Source organism: Mus musculus, chromosome 17 (genome assembly GCF_000001635.26).
Source record: "Mus musculus strain C57BL/6J chromosome 17, GRCm38.p6 C57BL/6J".
Lineage (NCBI taxonomy): Eukaryota > Metazoa > Chordata > Mammalia > Rodentia > Muridae > Mus > Mus musculus.
In genome coordinates, this window is record NC_000083.6 from 21,467,504 (window position 1) to 21,494,294 (window position 26,791).

The 26,791-nt window shown below is 41.0% G+C and overlaps 1 protein-coding gene and 1 long non-coding RNA gene across 6 annotated transcripts in view; both read left to right on the forward strand.

The window, feature by feature from the left end:
- The first annotated feature begins 6,310 nt into the window (after positions 1 to 6,310).
- Gm52290 lies at positions 6,311 to 13,117 on the forward strand. The gene is made up of 2 exons (XR_003952268.1): positions 6,311 to 7,624; positions 12,189 to 13,117. It is a non-coding gene; the product is annotated as a predicted gene, 52290 (long non-coding RNA).
- An 8,313-nt stretch (positions 13,118 to 21,430) lies between these two features.
- Zfp53 (zinc finger protein 53) overlaps positions 21,431 to 26,791 on the forward strand; it is a 44,268-nt gene continuing 38,907 nt past the window's right edge. For 2 of the 5 annotated variants that reach the window (XM_030249806.1, XM_030249807.1), the window contains exons 1-2: positions 21,431 to 21,762; positions 23,723 to 23,813. Coding sequence is in view for 2 of the 5 variants with exons in the window: in XM_030249809.1 (XP_030105669.1) it covers positions 23,753 to 23,813 (61 nt within the window). In the remaining 3 variants the exon portion in view is untranslated. The remainder of the gene's footprint in view (positions 21,763 to 23,722; positions 23,814 to 26,791) is intronic. The other 3 variants (XR_003952122.1, XM_030249809.1, NM_013843.3) reach the window with 2 other exon arrangements.

The window sequence follows — 26,791 nt, forward strand, 5'->3', positions numbered from 1 at the left end:
GAACCTCTTGCTTTCCTAGCATCTGGGACTTTCTGGTGTCTACCCTCAGTTCCCCATCCCACTGCTACATATCTCTCTGTTTAATTTCCTGACCCTCTGTACATTTCCAAGTCTCTGCCTACACCTGGTCCTGCCCCCCTTTTTCCTCCCCCTCCTCTTTGCCGCCCAAGCTCCTCCCTCCCTCTACCTCCCATGATTATTTTGTTCCCCCTTCTAAGTAAACTGAAATATCCACACTTTGGTTTTCCTTCTTGAGCTTCATAAGGTCTGTGTGTTGTATCATGTGTATTCTGAACTTTTTGCCTAATATCCACTTATCAATGAGTACATACCATGTGTGACTGGGTTACTTCACTCAGGATGATATTTTCTAGTTCCATTCATTCGCCTAAGAATATCATGAAGTCATTGTTTTTAATAGATGAATAGTACTTCATTGTGTAAATATACAACATTTTCTGTATCCATTCCTCTGTTGAGGGACATGTCTTGCTCTTCATTGGTTATTACAAACCACCTGCTTTGAATTTGACAAAGCCTTTATCTAATGCTGAAATTGCTGTTAAATAAGCAAATTCATCATTAGATTAAACACAAAAAGTACTCTAATAAAGTCTCATCTTACATTCACCTTCAAAATTATCATACTAGAATCAAACCTTACAAATAGTAAGAAGGTAAGAAACTAAAGAGATAGATAAGCTGTGCATATGACATCATGGGCATCCTCACACCAAGCTTAGAAGTCTTCAAGGGTTCTGGGCTCAGTGGTACTAACCATTATTCCCAGCTATCTAGAGCAGAAGCAGGTGGATCTCTGAATTCAGGTCAGCCTGGTCTATAGTGCATATTTTAAGAGATAGGGCTACAGAGAAAAACCCCTTCTAAGAAAAAACAAAATGATATGTGGCAGTTTGAATGTGCTAAGCCCATGGGAAGTGACACTATTAGGAATTGTGGCCTTGTTATAGGAAATGAGTTCCTGTTGCAGTGGACTTTGAAATCCTAACTCAAGTTCTGCCCAGTGCAGATGAACCAGTCAGCCTGCATTCTGCCATACTTCCTGCCATAATGATAATGGACTCAAACCTTAAGACAGCCCCAGTCAACTAGTATCCTTTGTAAGAGTTGCATTGATCATGTGTCTCTTCATAGCAATGGAAACTCTTACTAAGACAGGAGTTGGTATGAGGAGTGGGTTATAGTTGTGACAGGCCTGACCATGCTTTTGTTTGTAAGAAAGTGGATTTGGAGCCAGGCATGGTGGCGCATGCCTTTAATCCCAGCACTCGGGAGGCAGAGGCAGGCAGATTTCTGAGTTCGAGGCCAGCCTGGTCTACAAAGTGAATGCCAGGACAGCCAGGGCTACACAGAGAAACCCTGTCTCGAAAAAAACAAAAAACAAAAAAGAAAGAAAGAAAAAAAGTGGATTTGGGGACTTTGGATTTGAAAATCAGTAGAATGCTTTAAGTGGGGTTTAATGGGCTATCCTAGTAGGAATATGGAATACTTTGTTGATGAGCACAACTATGGAAGCTTGGCTCTATAGGTTTCAGAGAAGAATTTTAGTATGTGGCAAGACACTGTTGTGACATTTTGGTGAAGAATGTGGCTGCTTGTCTGAAGTGTCTGCCTCAGGTTAAGATGAAGAGAGTCAAAATAATTGCATTGTCAAAGGAGGTCTCAAAACATTACAGACTCTGTGCTGTAGTTTACTTTCATGAAGAACATTTTGATGAAGCATAACAAGCTTAGAAAGGAAAAATTCAAGACTTATGGTTCAAAGATTAAAAGTGACCAGGAAGTTCAACAGAGCTAAATCCTGTGTTACAGGAGATAAAATAAGGGAAATGTGAGTATGCTGTTTGTGGTATGCTTGGCCCAGGTAGAGGCACTATTTGCAGGTGTGGCGTTGTTAGAGTAGGCATGGCTTTGTTGGAGGATGTGTGTCACTGAGGGTGTGGGCTTTAAGACTCTCATCCTAGCTGCCTGGAAGCCAGCCTCTGATGAAGATATAGAACTCTTTGCTCCTTCTGCTTCATGCCTGCCCTACATGCTCCTGCCTTGATGATAATGGACTGAACCTCCAAACCTATAAGCCAGCCCCAATTAAATGTTGTCCTTATAAGAGTTGACTTGGTCATGGTGTCTGTTAACTGCAGTAAAACCCTAACTAAGACAGTGACTTTGGGGCAAGATCCAGTCCACCTAAGCTTATTGGCTATGCATTCAACATTGAACAAGGAATATTTATATCATGTTAGGTATTATTATTACTTGGTCATTATTTTCATTTGGACTTTTAATCTGGAATGAACCACAATCCAGAAATGGTTGATACACACATTTGATCCAGATCTTGATAAATTGTGGCCATGAAAAGCTTAGGCCCAGGCGTAGTGATACACACCTTTAATCCCAGGAGACAGAAGCAAGCAGATCTTGAGTTCAAGGCCAGCCTGGAACAGAGCAAGTTCCAGACCAAAAAAAAAAAAAAAAAGTTTCAGTCCAGTTATTGTGATTTATGACTTTAATCCAATAATTTTGGAGACATAGACATGCAGATCTCTGAGTCCAAAGTCAGTTTACAGAGCAAATTCCAGGACAGTTAAGTTTAAACACTCAGGGATGTAATAGAACAAAGGGAGCCCAGCAAGCAGCAGACCTTGGCAGGTTTGGCCAAGTGGCTCTGGCTTTAGAGTCAAAAGTAGAAGGAGACTACTAAGACAATGATGAAACTAAGTAATTAGTGTTGATTAAGAAGAGACCAGTCTTACAGAAGTGAAATCTGGGAAGTGTTTTCTGAGAGCACAGAAAAGCTGTGTTGCAGAGACAAGCAAGGTTGTACCACATGCTGCAGCTGGACTTGTAATGTCTTAGAGTCACCCAGATGATATTTGCTTTGAGGGCATGAGAGGGTCATGAAGAGCAGCTGAGGGTTGTGCATCCAGGAAAGAGCATTGGTGAAAGTGGAGCCTCAGTTGCAGTTGATGGCCCAGTACTGAACGGACTGTGCAAAGTTTAAGCTTGACACTCTGAAGAGAGCCTATGAGAGGTTATTGGTGAAGTGTAGTGTCTTAGGGTTTTCATTGCTGTGAAGAAACACCTTGAATAAGGCAACTCTTATAAAGGACAACATTTAATTAGGGCTAGTTTACAGGGTCAGAACTTCAGTCCACTATCATCGAGGCAAGAGCATGGCAGCTTCCAGGCAAGCATGGTGCAGGAGGAGCTGAGAGTTCTACAACTTCGTCCAAAGCAAGCCAGGAGTAGACTGTCTTCCAGGTGGCTAGGAGGAGGGTCTCTCCAAGCCCACCTCAACAGTGACACACTTCCTCCAACAAGGCTACACCTCCTAAGAGTGTTACTCCCTGGCCAAGCATAATCAAACCACCACATCTAGTTTCAGTGAAAGACCCCTCAGCATATTAGAGATGCAAGTACCATAAGATGACCACTGAGAACAGCAGCAGCAATATAGTGGAGTCAACCAGAACCTAGAGTGCTCCAGAGTACAGAACTGGAGAAGTGACCCAAGCCCTTTGGAGCAGTCAAGGAGATCATATGTGCATCCCAGACACTGGAACAAGAAGCTGTGATGTTGTAGTTGGCTTGGAGACCCCAAGATATTAGAGATACCAGAGCTGTGGGATACATGATAAGGATTACAGCTAACAGGGAGTAGAACCAACCTAAGAGACAGAATTTGTAATAGTCAGCAAAGTGAAAGAAGATGGACATCATACATGGAGACACAGTTTGGCATTTGACCTGCTGTTTTTTTGGTCTTGTGTTGGTCCAGTATTTCCCCACTATGAAATTTTGGAATGATAATGTATATCATATCTTGTTGGTGGTATGTGAGAGGGTAGTAGAGACAGAAAGGCAGACAGAGTAGAGGAACAGAGGCCCACCATGAGCACATAGAAAGAGAGTGGGGAGGGGAATGGGGAGAGAGGGAAGAAGGGGAGAGAGTGTTGAAGTGTGTCAAAAGACCCTCACTCACAAAGACCACATAGACTGCCATCGCTGCAATCTGCAAGAGAATTTTTATTGTTCCGACATGTTGGGGACCCTCCTCAGCACACAAGCCATTGGAGAGACCCAGAACAAAGAAATAACACACTTTTTATACTTTTGTAAGGGATTTGGACAACAGGGTAGCTGGCTTATTCTAATTGGTGTAGCAAGTAACCTTTTCAGGCATTGGTTGGTTTGCATAGTGACTATCTCTGGCCTAGTGACTCACTTTGCCTGCCCCATGGTGGGTTATTATGATTTGGTCAGCAAAGCAATGGTACATTTTGAACTTATGGGTCAGCTATTAACGTCACAGTTATTAACGTCACACCTATCAACAAGGTCAGGGTAGTTTGTGATTTTTTTTTTCAGAATTCAGTGTGGGACAGGGGTAAGAGAATTCTTCTGAGAACTGTTATTTTTGTTATGCTTGTCTTTCTGAGAACAGCTAATATTATTTTGGCAGCTGCAGGCTTAATTATTTTGACCGCTAAAACTATGTTTTTGCATTTGTTTAGTCAGCTTCCTTATCTGGCTCTGCACTTGGCCTGCTAGTACAGTTTGTAAAGTCCTTTTCAAAGGGGGAAAGTACTGGGTGGTCTTGAATTCATTTTGGATATTACAAGAGGACAGAGCAGAGGGGGACCAAGAAGGCAAGAGCAAAAGAGAGGGGAGGGGTCAAACAGCCCCTTTTATAGTGAGTAACATATACCTGGCTGTTGCCAGGCAACTATGGGGTGGAGCTTAGACAAAATGCTAACAAACAATGTGACTGAAGCAATTACAAAATGCCATTTTAAAAATAACTCCATGAGCAGAACGACAAGATTCTATGAGAACTTCAAAGAACTAACAGCAAAGTTATTTAACATTTACTACTTCTTGACACAAAAGATCAAGACTTCCTGCGTCTACTATCTGGTACTAAAGCAGATAAGGTGCTGGAAATGGTGGCACATACCTTTAACCCTAGCTATCCAGAGGCAGAGTAGGCTGATTTCAGCAAGTTCAACCCCAGCCTGTCTCGAAAAAAAAAAAAAAAAATTCCCACCATGTACTGGTGCAACCAAACAAAAAATTACATACTAATGTAGTCTTTTTTGTTTTAATTGAGCTGAGCATAGTACCACATGCCTTTAAACACATTTTTACATAGAGAAAGCCTGACTTGCATGAATAAATGAACAACCCCCCCCAACTTTTTATTATTAGCTATTTCACATTCACATATACATGTATATACACACAGAATGTGTGTGTGCATTTGTGTGCACACATCAAATGCTGCCCACTCTCACTCCTACCTCTCCACTATTCTGGTCTACAATCCCAACAGTGACTCTACTGTGTCCATATCTATTCATATTGCTTGTGATCCACTGAGATGAACCAGAGCCATTTGTGAGACTGTGAATTTGGAGCCTGATGTGTGCTGGAGCCTGATGTGCTCAGCACAGGATAACAACTAAAGGCAATGATTCTTCTCCTACAATATATCCATAGCCAATGTCTGAGAAATAAAGTGAGCCTTTTCCCCTTTCCAGACTGTCTGGTCTTCTGTAAAGTCAGTGCAGATAAAGACAGCTGCTGTTCGTTACTGATTACAATAGTTGTATGGCGTCTAGAGAATGGTGTATCTTGCTTAGCCTTTCCTCCTTTCTCTTATTTCCTAACCACCTCTTCTTCCTTGGTGTTCCCAGAGCTAGAGATGGATGGTGTAGCTGACATTTTTAGAATTAGAACCATATACTTTACTTGTTTTCTATATCTAGGAAAGCCATGAGTTTCTGAATCTACCAAAATTCTGTTGGATTAGAAAAGCACCTTGTGCATGAGTCACAGAGCACTAACTCCAAAATGACCCCTGAGAAACTAAGAAACCGAATTGGAGGTCCAGAGACCTCCTATTTAGACAGAGAATAAGGTCCCAAGGTGAGACAGCTGCTGGGAATTACTGGTCCTACGACATTCTTTTCTGCCTAAAGGACATGGTGTTGCCTAGCAACTTTCCTTTTCCTGCATACTTTCCTGCAGGGAGCTACTTGCCCTACTACATTCTCTCCTGCATATTTTCCCTTAGCAACTCTAGCAACACCTCCTGGGGAACAAGAGGGGCGCTAGTCGCTCCTCTTCCGAAGCAGCTATTAATTAGTGTCCAAATGTTCTCCAGATGGCGGGGCTAGAGCCATTAGCAGACTTGGTGCCTAAAACAGGCCAACCTCTTCAAAAGTCAATTTGCCCATAAACATCTTACCCAATCATGTAATGTCAAGACTTAGAAACCCCCACTTACTGTTTTATTTTCCTTTAAGAACCCCTTCCTTCAGACATTGTGGTAGCTCACCTACCCTCCTGCATCACAAAAGGTTTGCTGCCTGAGCATCGAAGTGAGTCCTGGAGAGAGTGCCCAGGGTATGGAACAGTCAGGAGGACCTGGCTGTTGCCTGGCAGAGTAAAGGAGAGAGGGTGTTCTCTCTGCCAGAGCGGGAGTGGACAGGGAATCCCACCCCATCAGGAAGGGAGTCGATGTGGAATCCGACCCCGTCAGGAAATAGCGTTTCGCTTGGCTGGTTGTACAAGTCCAGGCGTGGACAAGTGTGCTTAGAGATACTGGTGTCTTCTTTTTCTCTGTTGCTATCTTGTTTTTGTTTGTGGTTTTTGTCATGAGACACAGACACTGTACGTCAGAGGTAAAGTGAGATCCCTCCCTGTCTGTATGTCTGTGTGTCTGTGTGTCTTGTTCACTTGTGTGTCCATCATTGGACCACCTTCTGATTCTGTTTTGTTTTTGGTTTGTCTGGTTTCAGGTCTGGTCTTGGTCCCAAGGAGTTGACTGATTATCTTGGTTTGGTTTTAGGCCGGTCTCAGGTTCTGGGGCCTTCCCATGGAGACAGGTCCATTTGGGTTGGTCATAGTGACAGTAAGCTTCTCTGGAAATCGCATGTAAGATGCCCTGTATTGGTCTTGCTTGTGTTTGTCATTTCTGTGGTACTGTGATTCTATAGTGGTTGCCTGAAAAACGGTTTCTGTGTGTGTCTTTTGTGTCTCTTTGTGTTCGGACTTGGACTAATGACTGACGACTGTTTTTTAGTTATGCCTTCTGAAATAAGCCTAAGAATCCTGTCAGATCCCTATGCTGACCACTTCCTTTCAGATCCTCAGCTGCCCTGCCTCCCACTCCAACTCCAGAGAGCAGCCAGCGGGTCACAGTGGTCCCGCCCATGGACCTGGAGCCTAGAGAGAAATGAGCTCGGAAATCCGGAGCAAATGAGGAGTGGTCCCTGAAACGTCAGTGGCCCTGGATGTCGTGACTGCTAAAGAGAAAAAGAGGAGGAGGCTGTGGGAGTGGCTGGCCAAGAGCTCAGCAGGTTTCCCTGATTGCTTCTCATTCCCCTGTCCCTTACATCCCCGTCTCTTATAAACAGAAAAACTGCTTTCACTTTGAGATATGAGTGGCCCGATACAGCCAGCTGTGAGAGCTGCACTCCCTTCCCTGCCCCACGTGTTTTCTCTTCTCAGGCGACCCCTCCCTGAGCTGCTGACAGTGAGTCTGTTCCAAGCTCCAGTGAGGGAGGCATCCGCCCACTTGGGGCTTCTGTCCAAGGTAAGGAGCACCTGTGAGTCTAACTGCCAGACTCTGATGGGGGTCTCGTCTCTGTGGGACTAGAAAGTGTCCCAACAATCTGAACAAGGTAACAGAAAGTTACAAAAGTTAAGAGAAGAACAGGGTAAGTTGGTAAGAAAGTTAGTGTAAGTAGATAAGAAAGTGCAGAGGAGGAGAAACAAAGGAAAGATAGAGGTCTGCAAAGAAGTGAGCTAAAAGCAAATCTTCAGCAGACCCAGAAGAGATAGGTTAACAGTGAAGAGAGGTAAAAATAAAGATGAAAGAGATTAGAGAGGTCTGAAATGAGAGAGATACTCTAAATGAGAAATATTTAAAAGAGGAACCAGTAAATAAGAGTCAGACAAGAAAAAGAGATAAAGAAACATGAGGCTGACAAAGACAGAAACCAGAGTCAGAATCAGAGCTGTGCTGTGAGACAGAAAGATAAGAAAAATAAAATGCTGGTCACAAAAGTCAGAAAAATTAGAAAACTTAGATAGTACCTGGCAACAAACGAAAGCTTTTGGCTAAAGATCAATGTGTTTACTGTAAAGAAAAAAGCACTGGGTGAGAGACTGCCCCAATAAAAAGAAGAGGAGCCCCCCTCATGATCAAACCCTTCACCTGTTCGTGACTAAAAGTAAAGAGATAACAAAAGGGGTGCTAACACAGAAGTTGAGTCCTTAGAAGAGTCCGGTGGCCTACCTGTTAAAGCAGCTAAAAAAGAGACTGTGTTTCATACTCCTCCACCGACCAGTGCAAAACAAGCTAAAAAGTTCCTGGGCACTGCGGGCTTTTGCAGATTGTGGATTCCAGGTTTGCTTAATTAAAGAGATAAACAGCCCTTCGTATAGAGAAAAAAAAGAACAATCTTAGATGGCCTTGGATGCTCTTGAGACTGCCCTAATGTTATCCCCAGCTATGGGACTCCTAGATGTGACTGAGAACAAAGGTATTGCCAAAGAAGTTCTTACTCAGAGATTGGGACCCTGGAAAAGACCTGTGACATACTTGTAAAAAATTAGACCTGGTGGCTGTAGGATGGCCTGCTTGTCTGCACATAGTGGCTTCTGGTCAAGGACGCAGATAAATTGACTCTGAGACAAAACTTGGCACATGTCCTAGAAAGTGTGGTTCAGCCCCCATGACCGATGGCTGACTAACGCTCTTGAAAGCATTATCCAACTGTTCCCCTGACCGATGGACACATTGTCAGAGCTTTTTGTTGACTGAACGAGTGACCTTCGCTCCCCCTGCTATCCTCGATCTCACTACTGCCTGAGACTTCACCTACTCATCATTGTGCTGACATTCTGGCAGAAGGAACTCATACTCGAAATGATCTGAAGGATCAGATCAGCCTTGGCCTGAGAGTTTGAGCTGGTACACGGATGGCAGTAGCCTCGAGGTTAAGGGTAAGCGAAAGGCGGGGACAGCAGTGCAGTGATGGACAGAAAGCAAGTGATCTAGGCCAGCAGCCTCCCTAAAGGAACTTCAGCCCAAAAAGCCAAACTTGTGGCTTTAATACAAGCTCTATAAATGGTAAAAGAAAAGTCTACACGGACAGCAGGTATGCTCTTGCCACTGTACAGAGCAATATACAGACAAAGAGAGCTGTTGACATCAGCAGAGAAAGACCTAAGATGCTGTGGCTAAAAAAAATCAGATGGCAAATCTAACCGCCCAGGCATCCTAAAGAGCAATGATCCTGACAGTCTGAAGACTATCAAGTTATAGACAAATTAAGACTGGTAAAAAAAAACCCTGTATAAAATAGTAAAAACTGAAGAAAGAAAACTAGTCCTCTCATAAGAAGACAGACCTGGCACCTACTGAAAAATAGACTTTACTGGAAAAAATATGTGTATGAATACCTTCTGGTTTTTGTGAACGTTCTCAAGATGGATAAAAGCTTTTCGTTGTAAAACTGAGACTGCTCAGATAGTCATCAAGAAGATTATTAAAAATTTTCCAAGGTTCGGAGTGCCAAAAGCAATAGTGTCAGATAATGGTCCTGCCTTTGTTGCCCAGGTAAGCCAGGGTGTGGCCAAGTATTTAGAGGTCAAATAAAAATTGTATTATGTGTACAGACCTCAGAACTCAGGACAGATAGAAATAATGAATAAAACTCTAAACAGGCCTTGACAAAATTAATCCTAGAGACTGGCACAGACTTACTTGGTACTCCTTCCCCTTGCCCTATTTAGAACTGAGAATACTCCCTCTTGAGTTTTACTCTTTTTAAGATCCTTTATGGGGCTCCTATGCCCATCACTGTCTTAAATAATGTGTTTAAACCTATGTTGTTATAATAATGATCTGTATACTAAGTTATAAGGCTTACAGGTGGTGCAGAAAGAAGTCTGGTCACAACTGGCTACAGTGAACGAGCTGGGTACCCCAAGGACATCTTACCAGTTCCAGCCAGAGATCTGATCTGCGTACACCTGCGTCATGCTGAGACCCTCAAGCCTCACTAGAAGGGTCCCTGCCTAGTTCTGTTTACTAATCCGCCTTATTCTGTTTTTGTTCACATGTTAAAGATAGAGTAAATGCAGTATTCTCCACATAGAGATATAGACTTCTGAAATTCTAAGATTAGAATTACTTACAAGAAGAAGTGGTGAATGAAGAATGGAAAATTACTGGCCTCTTGTGAGAACATGAACTTTTTACCTCGGAGCCCACCCCCTCCCATCTGGAAAACATACTTGAGAAAAACATTTTCTGGAACAACCACAGAATGTTTCAACAGGCCAGATGTATTGCCAAACACAGGATATGACTCTTTGGTTGAGTAAACTTGTGGTTGTTAAACTTCCCCTATTCCCTCCCCATTCCCCCTCCCAGTTTGTGGTTTTTGCCTTTAAAAGCTTGTGAAAAATTTGAGTCTTCGTCGAGACTCCTCTACCCTATGCAGAGGTGTACGAGTCTCGGCCCCAGCGCGCTGGCTCCCCCCGCCCCCCCCCCCCCCGCTTTATTAAATAGCTTTGTGTGTACGCCATTTCAGTCTCCTCGTCTCTCTTGGGTCCGCGCCACATCCCGAGGCTTGAGTGAGGGTCTCCCTTCGGGGGTCTTACAGGTCCATTTAAACATCAGCAGCCTGTTAACATTTAACTTAGGTCAGAGGGGTGGGAGCTAGGGAGGCGATGGGCCTGCCCGGGCATGTCCTGGTCTGTTCTGCTATGTTCTCAGCCCCAGGTTTCAAAGCTCACAAACAACTCTTTGGGCTATTTGACATACATTACATGAATCACAGGTCTCAAGTTTTATTTCCTTTCATTGACAAGATGGAGTCGTCCTGTTGCTTTGGCCTCTTTAGGGTAAACATTGACATCTGAATGTAAACTTTTTATCCACCATTAATTTTTCATCTGTATATAAATAGAGAGTCCTTATGTAAATGCATCAAGCTTGTTGGCACACACCTTTAATCTCATCAAAGGGAAAGACAGGCAGATCTCAGGAAGTTGGACACCAGCTTGGTTTACATACTGAGTTCAGGATAGTCAGACCTACATGGTGAGCCACTGTCTTTTTTCAAAATAGAAGGAAAGAAAAAAAGAACAAAAGTGTCTTTTTGTGCTGAAATCCTAGAGTCTTGAAAAGTACCGTATGCTATTTGAGGGTATCAGGTCACAGTATTTTCATAGTAGGGCACCATAAGCCAGATGATGTTGGCACAGGCCTTTATCCCTACATTTGTAAAACAGGCACATAGATCTGGGAGTTTCCTGCTGTCCTCATACACAGAAATAGTTTAAGGACAGCCAGCGCCACACAGACAAAAGGTAGAAGGGAAAAGAAATAAAATTAAAAGGATTCTTGTATATATATAGTACTATAAGCATCTTATGAATAATAGTGTAACATTTCTACATCAGAAAAATATCAGCAATAGTCTTTAGTCTCCTTGGATAAAGAAAACCACTCTGTCCATGGACACACTAACTGTTATTTTTGGTTGTTGTGTTTGCTGTGTTTTAGACCTGGACCCATTGTGTTGCTCTGTCTGGCTTGGATTAAAGATGTGCACAAGGACAACTATTCAAACAGTTCTTTTGTATTTTGTGGCCAGTTCACAGCCACCGGTCAGACCATGATCATATCCCAGAAAAATGGGCAATTTTAGGACCATGCTGGGGAGGCTTTGTACAGAGACTGGATGTTGCAGAATTACAGCAGTCTGGTTTGTGTGGGTGAGAATAGTTTGCTTCCAACCTCCCTTGCTTCTCCTCAGGAAGAGGCAAGTTACTCTGCAATTGAGTTTTTGAGAGTATAAGGCTTCCATCCTTTTTTAGTCCATAATAAATTGAGAACTTCTCTAGTGTATCGTATTCTCATCACAATCATTCAGTTCCATTTGTGCCCCTGAGACTTGACTGAGCTGTGACTAGAAGTGAGGCTCAAGTTACACTAACTGAAAATGCTTCCTAAATATTTTCAGTATTCTGACACTGCATGAGAACTGGGGGATCACTGTAGAATTTTCTTTTTATCTCCTGAGCACAGTGCTGTGCTAGAAATGAAGGTGCTTGCTAAAGAATCTCTTTCTCATGTGCAGGGCTCACTGATCACCCAGACCTGCTCACCTGTGAAACATAACAAAGAGCCCTAGAAGGTGGAGAGGGAGGAGACAGTAGCTAAGGATCCAGGTATGTTGGAGGATTGGTGAAGGGATGGCAAGGGATTCAAGTGAATGTGGAAGTGGGACATGAAGTCAGTTTTGCCACTTTCTGTTTCACTAGAAATAATTCTGGAGACTTCCACTGAGAAAAATCTCACAATTATCCTATTAAAGTTCTGAAGAATAGGTATGTAGAAATGAAAGTTTCTATAAAAGAATTGATATGAGGAGGCAACAAATTTCTACTTGACTGTGCATCCAAATGATGCTGTCCTTATTCGTGCACATCACTCAACGTGTCTACATACAAATATTAAATGGTTTTCATTTCAATGATCTTAATGTATTATAAAATGATGAAAATTGATACCTTTCGGTATATTTATTGTTTTCTGAATTTTGGCACTTTTGTTATTCTAGCATGTATTTTACCTTTAGTGTTAATTTCTCCATTCCTGAAAATAATGCCAACAGAGTTTTGATAAGATCTGGACCTATATTTGTAGACAGGTACACTCTCTCTATCCTGTCATCCCAGGGATATCTCCTATTTTCTGTTGTCATGACAATTCCAAATCTTTTCCATTGCTGTAATTGTAATATAATGTGAGATCACCTCTAGGTGTGATCCTCTTCATATTTTCCGGCTCTGTGCTGTATTTTTAAAATTTATAAAATTGTGGATTTTAATAGGAATTGGTTAGCCTCCTTTTAGGTTGTCTTATGTTTGGATAGTACATGAGACAATGGTCCAGTTTTCATATGTTTTATGTTTTGCTCTGTTTTCTGTCTGCTGTCAATGTCTGTGTTACAGGTTTAATGAAATGCACATCTAGACCAAATAAATTTCTATTTAATGGACCATTTTATCATTTGCTAAAACTCTTTATTTTGTATTTTGTCAGTTTTATTTGATTTTTCTATCACTACTATAACTATGATATATAACTTTACTGCAGTTCACAGTGAGGGTTTTTTTTTTTTAATTTTAATTGTTTTCTCACTATCTTGTATCCTTAGCAATGAAATTCATTTTTGGGGGGGGGAAGCATGTTTTATTTTCAGCTGCCATTTTTTTGGGTGTTTTGGTTTTAGTTTTTTGGGGTGTGTGTGTGAGTGTGTGAGTGTGTGTGTGTGTGTGTGTGTGTGTGTGTGTGCGCGCGCTATTGTCTCTTCACATCTCTACCTTACAGAATACTCTCCACTTACATTTCATGAAATCACTGAAAGAAATGCATTTGCTGTTCCTAGGACTTTCAGTGTGCAAAATTACACACACACACACACACACATACATGTATATATATATATATATATATATATATATATATATATATATATGACATATGTTAATATAATGTACTAGAATTTTGTCTGTTCTTGACAATGGTCTGTTCAATTCATTTCCTTATTTATTGATTATTTTATCATTTTCCTATTTGTAATTTTTTGATCGGTGTGTTAGTCAGGGCTTTACTGCTGTGAACAGACACCATGACCAAGGCAAGTCTTATAAAAAACATTTATATTGGGGCAGAGGTTTAGTCCATAATCATCAAGGTGGGAGCATGGCAATATCCAGGCAGGCATGGCCCAGGCAGAGCTGAGAGTTCTACATCTTCATCCAAAGACTGCTGGTGGAAGACTGACTTCCAGGCAACTGGGGTAAGAGTCTTAAGCTCACACCCACAGTGACACACCTATTCCAACCAGGCCACACCTCCAGATGGTGCCACTCCCTGGTCTAAGAATATAGAAACCATCACAATTGGTTCTGTGTTTTAATCCATTGTATTGTAGATAACCAGTGAATGTATGTATGGTATATTCTGTCTCTTCATACTTTTATTTATTATTATTTCCCCAGATGCTTTTAATTATACACAGTACTCTTTGTCAGTACTACTCTTGTATCAAGTGTTGCCCCTTTCTGTTACTCTGCAGGATTCCCTGTTTCAGTTCATACATGAAGGTCTGTGATTACTTGTATGGTTAGGAAAAACTTGGACCCAGGTTCATGTTTTTATATGTGGATAGATAATTTCCCCAATTCTACTGTTTGAAGACACTCACATGGAAAGGTATTTCAGAGAAATATAATGGGACATATTATTGTAAAATCTGCAGTATTTTTGAAGGTGGTTTATATTTTCAGTTAAAACACCATACCATTTAAACTTCCCAAAAATAACCTTCAGAAAATTAGTAATGAGAAACCTAGAATTTAAATTGACCTAGAAATTCTCTGGGTGCAGTACACACCCAAGAAAATGTGATTCTAGATCAACCCAATGCAGTAGAGCAGCAGACGCTGAACATATCCAGTAGCAATGACCATGTTAATATCACCAAAATAACACAAGCAAGGAATCATAATTTTCATGTAGACAACTTTCACCTACGTTTGCTTCCTTCAAAGAGTTGCTATTCTCTCTCTCTCTCTCTCTCTCTCTCTCTCTCTCTCTCACTCTCTCTCTCTTTCCCCTTGCTAATTTTTATCTTATATTCAGTTTCATTAAATTTAGATTCATATATTTTAGATATCTGAGTACTTTGAGTGATTTGCCTGAATGTATGGCTAATGATCATGTGCATCCTAGTAATGTGGATTAAAAGTGGTGTCCGGTGTCACTGAGCAAGGTGGACTTGGAAAGCTTAACTGGCCTGCATGGAGGCTGGGGATGGCAGGTTCTAGCTCTTGGGCACCACAGACTTCGCTGAATGCAGAGAAAGAGCTGAGAATGGAGTGGGGGCCTGTGGGATGAAGGGAAAAGGGTGGAAGAAGAGAAATCCAGCTGGGCCCCATGGGGACTAGAGTCCTTGTCTTGCTCAGAGGCCTAAACCAGAGATTAGATGCACAGATCTTTAGGGGAGAATCTGCTCCATTGCTCCAGCACAGTGGAACATGATGAGAAGAGGCAATCCATGGTTTTAAGGTGTTTACTGTAGAAAGGCAGAGAGAGGGAGAGACTAGAGAAGTAGAGACTGGCTATGGCCACGTGGAGAGAGGGGAGAAGGGAGTGCAGAGAGAGGATGAGCAAGGGAGTGAGAGGCAAGAGAGGGAGGAGGGAGTAAACAGACCCTTTTATAGTGGGCAGGCCTACCTGGCTGTTGCAGGTAACTGTGGGGTGGGGTCCAGACAGAATACCAGGACCTTGGGGCATTGCCCTACTTGACTGATGGCCACAGAATTATGGAGCTGGGGCCTTGTGTCAGGAGCCTAGTGTCTGGAAGCATGGCAAACAGGCCTTCCATCCCTTACAGTTATCTGCTGGGTCTCCGGGGTTTAATCCTAGCTCAACTAGAAAACAGGCTGCCTTTCACGGTCCCACAGTACTAGAGTTATGAAGGGTTGGGAGCTACACTGTGGGTTCTAGGAATGTAACTTTGGTCTCTACAAGTACAACAGGCAATCATAACCATTGCACCATCTCTATAGTTGCCTATAAAGTGTTCTTTATATAAGTAGCAATAACACAAAATGACAAAAACCCCACATTTTGGTCATTTTTATGTAATTGATGTCAAATCTTTGCTTTACATGGGCATTTACTATTTCTCAACCTTTCCTTTCATTGTTGCTGTATTTTTGTGTGAATTCCTAAGCAAAGAAGTACAGCCTATTCAGTCTGTATGTGTTCAGATATTAACACTTGGTATTGAATAACCATATGGTATACTATTCTCTGGGAAATTTAATTCTCTGGCTCTCAGAATTCCTCATTATTTGACTAGGCTTGAAGACTAGTAAGCTTTCATGTATAGACAGCCATGATTGAAAGATTTTATGTATGTAGCTTCTCTGTCATTTCTAGGAGAAATGTCACAGCAAACCTGTTCATCTGGCTCTTAGAATATTCCTGCCCCTTCTTTTTCAGTGATGGCTGAGCCTTAGATGCCAGAGTTGTGTTGCTTATGTATCAGTTATAATATCCATTATAGCTTTGCATTTTGACTGATTGTGGATTTCTGCAATTATCTCCATTTCCTTGATGGAAGGTGAATATTAAATTTATCTGTGAGCTGAGCAGTGGTGGCACATGTCTTTAATCCCAGAACTTGAGAGACAGAGACAGACGGAATCCTGAGTTCGAGGCCAGCCTGGTCTACAGAGTGAGTTCCAGGACAGCCAGGGCTACACAGAGAAACCTTGTCTCAAAAAAAAAAAAAAAAAAACAAACACAAACACAAACAAACAAACAAAACAAAAACAAAAAATATATGTGTGGAAAGTAGGGTAAATATTTAGAATGAAATTAGGGTTTATTCTGATTTAGTAAAGTAGTTGTTGTAGCTTCTCCTCCAAGATACATTACTTTACTAGCCTTGGGGAAACTACCTATATTTCCAGGCCTCAGCATGGTCTCCTTCATGTCAAGAAGGTCTTAAGTCAATTAGAAGCTGTTGGTTGCTAGTAGGGTGTGGTTGCCATTCTTGTAACTTTAGGGTATTCATGCAGGGCAGCTTGTTCTGGTTCATAGGTGTCATAGTTGAGTAGGATTGTTGGTTGGCTCCCTTTTTGGTAAGCTTGCATGTTGCCTTCTTGTTCTATCCGTGAAAGCTAGTCCCCAGGGAAGAGTCTTTAATGTCATATTCATCTCTTGATGGCTTCTTCAACAATAGGGACTGACCTTCTACATCTGGGAGGCAAGCATGAACAAAAGCAATGGCATGTAATGTATTGGGAGTCTTTTGGACAGCTGTAACCAAAAACTTAAAAGCAAGCTTCTCATTGGTGATTTTGTTGGAAAATATATGGCTCTGGAAGAGCAGTTTCTTAACCACGGAGCCATCTCTACAGCAATGTATAAAATATTATTGAGCTGTAAAAAATGTAAATCATGAGTTTTTCAGTAAAGTAGGAATTTTGTAATTCCTAAGTAAAGTAGGTTTTTTGAGGACTAGCTTGCTCTGTCTTGGCACAGCTAAGCTGTCAACTATCCCATATCTTGTGTCCTTTCCTAGACAGTATTTTGCCTATAAATGAATTAGGGCAGTTCTTGCCCAGTGGCTACCTTGTCACAACTGCAGTAACTCTATATAGAGTTTATGATGTTTAATGTCTCCTTTGAACCATGAATGGGGTACTGTCAGGAGTAGACATGACTCTTAATCAAAATCTACAACAGCTTCTGGTATTACTAGGAGCAACAATCTCACAGCAAACTCCCTGATCCTCTGCCTCTTAGAATATTTCTATTCCATCTGCAAAATATTCCTCGAGCCTAATATCATAAAAAGCTATTCCTCTGGAAGAAATTGGCTTTCTTTTTAGACAGGGCCTCCTTCTGTATTGCCAGCTGTCCTAGATTCTGTATGTAGACCTGGCTGGCCTTAAACACCTACTTTCCCTGTTTTTGTCGGCTGTGTGCTGGATTTGAAGGCTTGAATGACATTACCCATACCTTACACATACCATTTTCCTATGTGCTTATTTATTTGTAGAGATAGACCTTCACTGTGTAACATTGGCTGACCTGAAACTCACTCTGTAGGCCAGGATTGCATTGAACTCACAGAGATCTACATGCCTTTGCCTCCTGAGTGCTTTGATTAAAGGAGTACACCACCACTGCCCAGCTTGTAATGACCTAACAGTTTACCCAAGGTAAAGGCACAACCTACTTGCTAGAAATGAGTTAACAATTAGAGCTTGTATCTACTGACATTAAAGACTTCTATTGCACTAAACTGGAAACTCTAATGGAAATAGATGAGGTTTCAGATGTATATAACACACAATATGAAATAAATAATAAGAACAAGACTACAAGTAACAATGTGACTGAAGGAGTATAAAATGCTATCCTTAAAATAATCCCACGTCCACAGAATTCTATCAGAACTACATAGAACTAAAAGCAATATGACTTATCATTGACTTACTTCTTAACATAAAATGAGACAGTTCCTGACTCTAATTATTATTTGATGCTAAAGCAGATACTGAGCTGGGCTTGGTGGAACATCCCATTAGTCCTAGCATTCCAGAGGCAGAGGTAGGCTGATCTTAGTGATTTCTCAAAAACAAAAATAAACAAATAAATAAATCCCACTAGATACTTGTACAACTAAAAACAAATTAAAGACTGATGTGGTAATTTAAAAGAAAATTGAGTTGATTATAGGTACCTTTAAACCCAGGTTTATACAGAGAAACCTTGTCTACAATGAATGAATGAATGAATGAACGAGTAAATATCTCCCACCGATTGTCTATTATTGTCTATTTCACACCGACATATAAATGTATAACACAGTGTGTGTGTGTGTCTGTGTGTCTGTGTGTGTCTGTGTGTGTCTGTGTCTGTGTGTCTGTGTGTGTCTGTGTGCACATGGGAAAGTATACATCAAATACTGCCTATCTACCTCCTACCTCTCCACTATCCTGGTCCACAATTCCAACAGTCACTCTACTGTGTTCATCTCTATTCATATTGCTTGTGATCCACTGAGATGAACCAGAGCCATATGTGAGACTGTGGGTTTGGAGCCTGATGTGTGCTCGAGCCTAATGCGCTCAGCACAGGATAACAACTAAAGGCAATGATTCTTCTCCTACAGTATATTCATAGCCAACATCTAAGAAATAAAGTGAGCCTTTTCCCTTTCCTAGTCTGTGGTGTTCTGTGAGGCCAGTGCAGGTAAGTGCATTTGCTGTTGGTTACTGGTTATAATAGTTGTATGGTATGGAGTTTAGAGAATGACATGTCTTTCCCTTCTGATTTCCCAACCACCTCTTCTTCCTCATTGTCCTCACATTCAGCAGTCATATAATAATGCTAAGCGTAAAGATATAGTATATATGTGCAGACCTGTGTAGGCCCTGTGTCTGCTACTTCAGTCCCTGTGAGTTCACTTGCACTTGCTTATTCAGAGGGTCTTGTTGTCCTGGTGTCCTCTATCTCTCCTGGCTGTTAACACTCTTTCTGCCTCATCCTCTCTACGGTTCCCTGAGCTCTGAGGGGAAGCATTTGATGGAGACCTCCATGTAGACTCTCTCTTCTCCTGATGTCTGACTTTGGGCTTCTGCATCTGTTCCCATCTGCAGTTGTAGACATCTTCTCACATGATGACTGAATAAAGCACTGATCTATTAGTACAGCACAACAGAATTAGTAGTCGATTTTGTTCATACTTCTATTTCTCATTTTACATGACTAGTGTTTGTTTTATCCTAGGTTTCTGGGCTGTCTAGGCTCTGGTCCTTGGTTATGCAGGCAGGTTGGGTATGACTTTCACCTTTTGGAGTGAGCCTTAACTCAAATCAGACATTGGTTGGCTACTTCCATAATTTCTGTTCCACCATTGCCATGCCATCTTGTGGGCAGGACAGATGGTAGGTCACAAGTTTTGTAGCTGCTGCAGTCATACCTTAAAGCTCCATTTCATTATTGCATTTCACATACTTTTTAATTGTGAGGAAAAATTCAAGATATGCAAACAGAAATTTCTCCCTAAATATAGTGACGATCTGATCAGAAAATAGAATTTGGAAAATCATTCCTTAGATTTCTCTATTCTGTCTTTTCTTCATATACTGAGTACAGTACTGTGATAGACGTTTGTGTTCTTTCTAAATATTCTTTCATTAGTCATGGGCTACCTCAGAGAACACATGGATTATTACATTCAAGTTAGATCTGGTCACCTGTCTGAGGCAAATGAGATTGCCCAGAAACATGGAGATGATATAGCCACAACCATGGTGGGCAAGTGAATGAGCAGGACACAACAGGTGTCCTGCCTGTTGTAACTGTTAGAAGACATTGCACCTTATTGTATCTGAATTACAGTGACTTAACACTAGTATAAAACAAAATTTACTTGACTATGCTGATGTCAGATTGGAATTTTTTTTTTTTACAAATATAAACCTAATGTGAGTCCATGAAGTAGCATTGTTCTGTAATTGCCTTCCTTATATGTAGGTATTCATTCATATTACATCCTTCATTTTCTTCTCAGTGGAGGATACACTGATACCCTTCTGGTAAATGATCTCAGGAGTCATTGTAGAGAGTTGACTTGAGAATAACTGTAAAAGGAAAGTTAAGAAACACAACAGTGTGTGGAACTCAGACAATGGAGGAAAGAAATAAGCAATAGCTGTCCACTGCAGACCTGCCTCAAATCATCTAGAAACTCTGACATCTGGCAGAATATTTGCTTTACATCAATAACTTTTGAAGAATCTAGTGATTCTATCTCTCTCTCTCTCTCTCTCTCTCTCTCTCTTTTTCCCCCCACCCCCCGGAAAGAAAGAAAAGGCCTTTGATGTTTTAAATGGAGCCTTTAATATTACAAAGTCTGGGTCATCAAAACAGTAATCTTCATTATGGTACATTAGTTTACCCAAGTATTGTGAATCTGAGTGCATTAAATTCTTCTTCATCAATTTCTGAGAAAAAATATTTAAAAACAGAAACATGTACTCTGAGTTGCACCCTAAAGCTGATTACTGATTTCTCAATTATTTGTTTCATCTTGGTTTTTCTGAAAATCCATGCAATTATAGTATAAGAAAATGTTAACTCCCCAGAGGTCTACTTACAAATCACAACTGTGTAAGTAATGGAAACATAAAGTTAAGAAACTTGCAAAAGCTTTTAATGAAGTTTAAATCTTAAAACACCGCAATTTATATTAAACTAAAATTATGCAAAGGTAACTGGGGACCACTGATGTGGTTCATAGACATCATAGGCGGGTAGGACTTTTCAATGGCTTCTTCCTTTAAGCTGTTTATCAGGTAGGATTTTTCTTTATTTTAAAACGAAGACTATGTTCCACGTTCCTGAAAAGTCTCTCCCCAAATCAAAATTGCAGTATATGGTTTTGAGTTCTCACGTTTGCATTTTAATAGATGGCATTCTGGCATCTGAATTTAGCCTGTTTTGCTCTTTGGTATATATTATATGGCCCAGAGGCTCATAGTCCAATGGGGGTGTTAGGATGCCTATTTTGTATCTGACGGGTTCAGAACTCACTATGGGGGTCAGATACCGGGATGCTGCGTCATATCAGATCCAGTTCTGGTCCAGGCTCGCAACAAGCAGGTGGGAAGACCGTGCAGATCAAGGCCAGGTCAGCCTTACAGCTGGATCTGTGGGAGGAAGCCTGAGACCGAGTGGGAGGGACTGATTTCCGTGGGGCGGAGCCACTCACCCGGAAGCAGAGGATGGGAGGATGTTACACATTGGCTGGGTGTAGAGGAAGGGTGTGGAGTGGGCGAGTTTAGAGGAGTGACCAGCAGGGATACTGAGATGCAATGTGTGTGAGCCTAAGGAATTGAGGCTAAATAGTCAGAGCCTAAAGTGTTAAGAACGCGTTTCCGGCCTAGGGTCTGCACTGTGTGGAGTCGCGTGGTGCAGACTTGCCTGCAGAGCACACGGCCGGGGTCTCGCGGGACCCGTGAACCCCCAAAGCTACAGGTGCCAGGCGGGGCGTCCTGGGAGAGTCAGCAGCGCCGCGGCGGGAACAGCAGCCTGGCGGCCCTGGAACCTTCCAGGTCAGAGGAGCTGCGGGGCTGCAGAACGGGCGGGAGTGGAGCAGAGCATGATCAATGTCTCCGCAACTCATAAAGATGACAGCTCTCAAAACTGTGCTGTTGGATGTCTTACCCTCGTCGATACATTTTTCAATAATATTGACTGAATAGTGCTATTTTTAATTGATCTTCTACCCTCCACATATTCTCCTACGAATAACCTAGTAGAACATTTAAATTTATCGGTTGATATTTGCAAACGCGGTTCTCTTTGCTATGGTGGAAAGGACAAAGCTCTTGAGATTTTCGATTATCCATACTAACTTCCGTGTGCTACCACTTCCTTATTCAAGAGAGTGGCATATGGACCTAGGGACTATGATTCCATGAAAGCTTCTAGATATTAGTCATGAAAGGAACACCTGCAAATTTAATTAAGAGTACAATTTGTTGTGAGTTCCACAGGTATGGATGTAAACATTAACTTTTAAAAGTCAACGTTTTATCCACCATTAATTTTTCATCTAAAACTCTGTGTATTCACTCTGTGATGTAAATATAGCGTTGTGAAAAGGGTGCCGCCAGGCTTGGTGACACTCATCTTTTATCTCAGCAGTCAGGAGACAAAGACAGATGGATCTCACTGAGTTTGTAGGCCAACCTGATCTACATCGTGAGTTCCAGGACTACCACAGCTACATTGTGAGACCCTGTCTCCAAAAACTTAAATATAAATACAACAACAAGACAAACAAGGGGAAGGAAGAAGGAAGGATGGATAAGAGGGAGGGAAGGAGAGAAAAAAAGTAAGGAAGGCAGGCAAGTCAGACAAAAAAAATTTTTTTTTGTCTTCTTCTGAGTTCTTAATGTTGCAAATTAGAGCCTGGAAAATCACAGTATGCTGTTTGAGGGAATCAGGCTACAGGGTTTTCACAGTTAGACAGCATTTGGTGGTGGTACACACCTATATTCCCAACACTCCAGAGGCAGAGGCAGGTGGAGTTCTTTGCCAGCCTGGTCTACAGAATGAGTTTAAGGAAACCCAAGGCTGCACAGAGAAACCCAGTTTTGCAGCAAAAAGAAAGAGACAGAGAGAATGAAACAAAATTAAAAGGCATTAATTATAGTATATGACAATATTAGAAATAATCTTGTGAATAATTATAACTCATCTACATCAGAAAATATCTGCAATCTTGTTTTGTTAATGGTTCAAGAAAAGCATTCTGCCCATGGACACATGACTAAACTGTTATGGAAAAGTCACCATTGTAGACCAGGCTGGACTGGAATTCATAGATTTCTACCCACCTCTATTTCCTCAGTGCTCACATTAAAGTTGTGCACCAGCAGGAATGTTCAAACTGTTATCTTTTATTTTGTGGTCTGTTGACAATCAGTGGTGTGACTCTGGACTTCTCCCAGGAGGAGGGGCAATGCCTGGTCTCTGCTCAGAGGGCTCTGTACAGACTGCATGTTGCAGAATTGGAACTCTGATTTCTGTGGGTGAAAATAGTTTTCTTGCTGTCTCCCTTGCTCCTCCTTTGGGTTCTTGGCAAATTAGACTGCAAGTATGTGAGATTTCTGTGGATGAGTCTCACATTCTACTGAGTAAGGTGAAATCCTCACAGGAACAAAGACCGATTTCAGGAAATGCTTTCTCTTCTTTGGGGTGTTCCTTTGTGAGTATAAGGCTTCCATAATTTTTAATCCAGGATAAATTTAGAACCTCACTAGTATATAATATTCTCATCCCAGTCATTCAGGTCCATTTCTGCCTCTGAGATTAAACTGGGCTGTGATTGGACGTGTGGTTCAAGTTGTGGTAACTGAAAATATTTTTTTGAATATTTTCAGTACTCCAACACTATGTGACAGTGGGAAGGGTTCACTGTAGAATCCTCAATTTCGTTTCTCTTAACCTACTGAGCACATGTTAGAAATCCAGGTGCTTTCTGAGGAATCTCTTTCTCATGTGCAGGGCTCACTGATCACCCAGACCAGCTCACCTATGGAGCAGAACAAAGAGACCTGGAAGATGGAGAGACAGGAGGCAGTAGCTAAGGATCCAGGTATGTTGGAGGATTGGTGAAGTGATGGCAAGGAATTCAAGTGAATGTGGAAGTGGGTCATGAAATTAGTTTTGCCACATTCTGTGTCACTAGAAATAATTCAGGATTATCTATTTTAGAAGTGAGAAGACTTTCTACAGAAGAACTGATACTAGAAGGGAAATAAAAATTTATTTGACTGTGCATGTGAATAATGCTGTCCTTATTCCATGTACATCACTGATCATGTCTACATACCAATATTAAATAGTTTTCATCTCAGTGTTTTTAATATATTATAGAATGATGAAAACTAATGCCTCTAGGTTTATTTATTGTTTTAAGAATTTCTGATCTTTTGGTATTCTAGCACATTCTCTATATTTTCTTCATTCTGAAAATAATGCCAACTGAGGTTTGGTAAGAATCAAGAGATTCTTGATAAGAATCAAGAGATTTTTGATAAGAATTAAAAAAAAAGAATCAAGAGATTATTTGCAGACTATTAAACTGTGTCTGTTATGTCTTCCCATGGACATCTCCTATTGTCTGTTGTCCTGACAGCTCTAAGTGATTTCCATTGCTCTATTTTTAATATACTTTGAGATCACCTCCAGGTGAGATATTTCTTTCTGGCTCTTTTCTGTTCCTTGGTACTATAGGTTTATTTTTAGTAAAATATGAAAATAGAGTTTTTAATAGGAATTAGTTTTAATAGGAATTGGTTTTTTAGGCCAGATTGTGGTAGTGCAGTCCTTTAATCCTAGCACTTTTGGGGAAGAGGCAGGCAGATCTCAATGAGTTCTAGGCCAGCCTCATCTACAAAATAAGTTCTGGGACAGCCATGGCTACACAGAGAAATGCTGTCTTGGAAAAAAAAAAAATATATATATATATACATATATATATATGTGTGTGTGTGTATATATATATATACACACACACATATATATTGTTGCTCAGTATCTTGTATCTTTAGATATGAAATGGATTTTTTGGTAGGAAAAAAATATTTTAATTTCCGCTTTCAATTTTTTGAATACTGTTTACATCTTTAGCTTAGGAAATGTTATCCATTTACATTTCAAGAAATTGCTGAAAAGATACATTTGGTATTGTTTAGGAACAGGAGTGTGGACACTGACTAGACAGAATTGGAATCTCTGTATATTGAATTTACAGGATCTTATAGCCTGTAATGTAGAGCTTTTTAATAGGTACATATTGGCCACTTCAGCTGCTGTTGAGCATGGAGGATTCAATTCGTTTGCTTATTTATTGGTTATATTATCATTTGTTTCCTTTCTAATGTTTTGATTGATTCTGAATTCTTATTCATTGTTCTGTAGATAGGTAGCTAACGAGTGCGTCTACAGTGTATTCTGTCTCTTTATACTTTTAGTTATTGTTATTTCCCTGGATGTTTTTCATTTTATACAATACTGTTTGTTAGTCGCTGTTCTTATATCAAGTGTTTTCCTCTTTTTGTTACTCTGCAATATTCACTGTTTCAGATCATACATAAAGGTCTGTGATTCTAAGAGAGACTTAAACCCAGGTTCATGTTTTTATAGATGAATAGATAATTTTTCCAGTACCACTGTTTCAAGAGGCTGTCTAGTCTGCAACCCGCGCTTGAGGGATTTTGGTTTTAGTCACATGATCATTGCTATTGGGCAGGTACAAGGTATGCTGCTCCACTCCATTGGGCTGATCTGTAATCACACTGGGATAGCTAAAGCATTTCAACAACTTCCTGAGGTTGTTTTGTACCCAGGAAATTTTTGGGTCAATATAAATTCTGGGTTTCTCTTAGAATTCTAATTCTCTGAAGGCTATTGTGGGAAGTTTAAATATAATGCTATTTGAAATGAAGATATAAATCACTTTCACATATACAGCAAGTTTCACAATAATATACCTCATTCTTTTTTTTAAAATTAATTTATTTATTTACTTTACAACCAATATCAGCCCCCCTCCACCAAGTACCCCCTCATACAGGTGATACCCCTTCCCCCATCCTCTCCTCCCTTTCTCCTCTGATAAGGAGGACTATCACTACCCCATGGTACATCAAGTCTGGTCGTTTGACTATGATTGACCCAGGGAATGGCACTATTAGGAGGTATAGCCTTGTTGGTATAGGTGTGGCCTTATTGGAGGAAGTGTGTCTCCATGGGTGTGGGTTTTAAGACCCTTGAACTAGCTGGCTGGAAGCCAGTTATATCCTAGCAGCCTTCAAATGAAGATGTAGAACTCTCAGCCTCCTCCTGCACCATGCTGGCATGGATAATGCTGTGCTCCTGCCTTGAGGATAATGGACTTTACCTCTGAACCTGTAAGCCAGCCACAATTAAATGTTGTCCTTACAAGAGTTTCTTTGGAGCCGGGCAGTGGTGGTGCACACCTTTAATTCCAGCACCTGAGAAGCAGAGGCAGGCGGATTTCTGAGTTTGAGGCCAGCCTGGTCTACAAAGTAAGTTCCAGGACAGCCAGGGCTACACAGAGAAACCCTGTCTAAAAAAAAAGAAAAGAAAAGAAAAAAAGAGTTTCTTTGGTAATGGTGTCTATTTACATCAGTAAAACCCTGAGTAACACAGAAGTTGGTACTAGGAACTGGGATACTGCTGTGAGAGACCTGACCATGTTTTTATTTGGAGGAATGTGGATATTGGGATTTGCAGTGGAATGCTTTAAGTGGGGCTTAATGGACTATCCTAGTAGGAATATAGAAGACTTTGTTGCTGAGTGATTAGTTCTGGCCCAAGAGGTTTCAGTGGAGAAGAATTTCAATATGTAGCCTACAGACTCTTTTTGTGGTATTTTGGTGAAGAATATGGCTGCTTTTTGCCCTTGTCTGAATAGTCTACCTGAAGCTAAAGTAAAGAGATTTATATTAATTGCATTGACAAAGGAAGCATCAAAAGAGCCCAGCAGAGACCGTTGTTCTCTGGTTTAGTCTTATGAAGACTGTTTTAATGAAAAGTAGCAAGCTG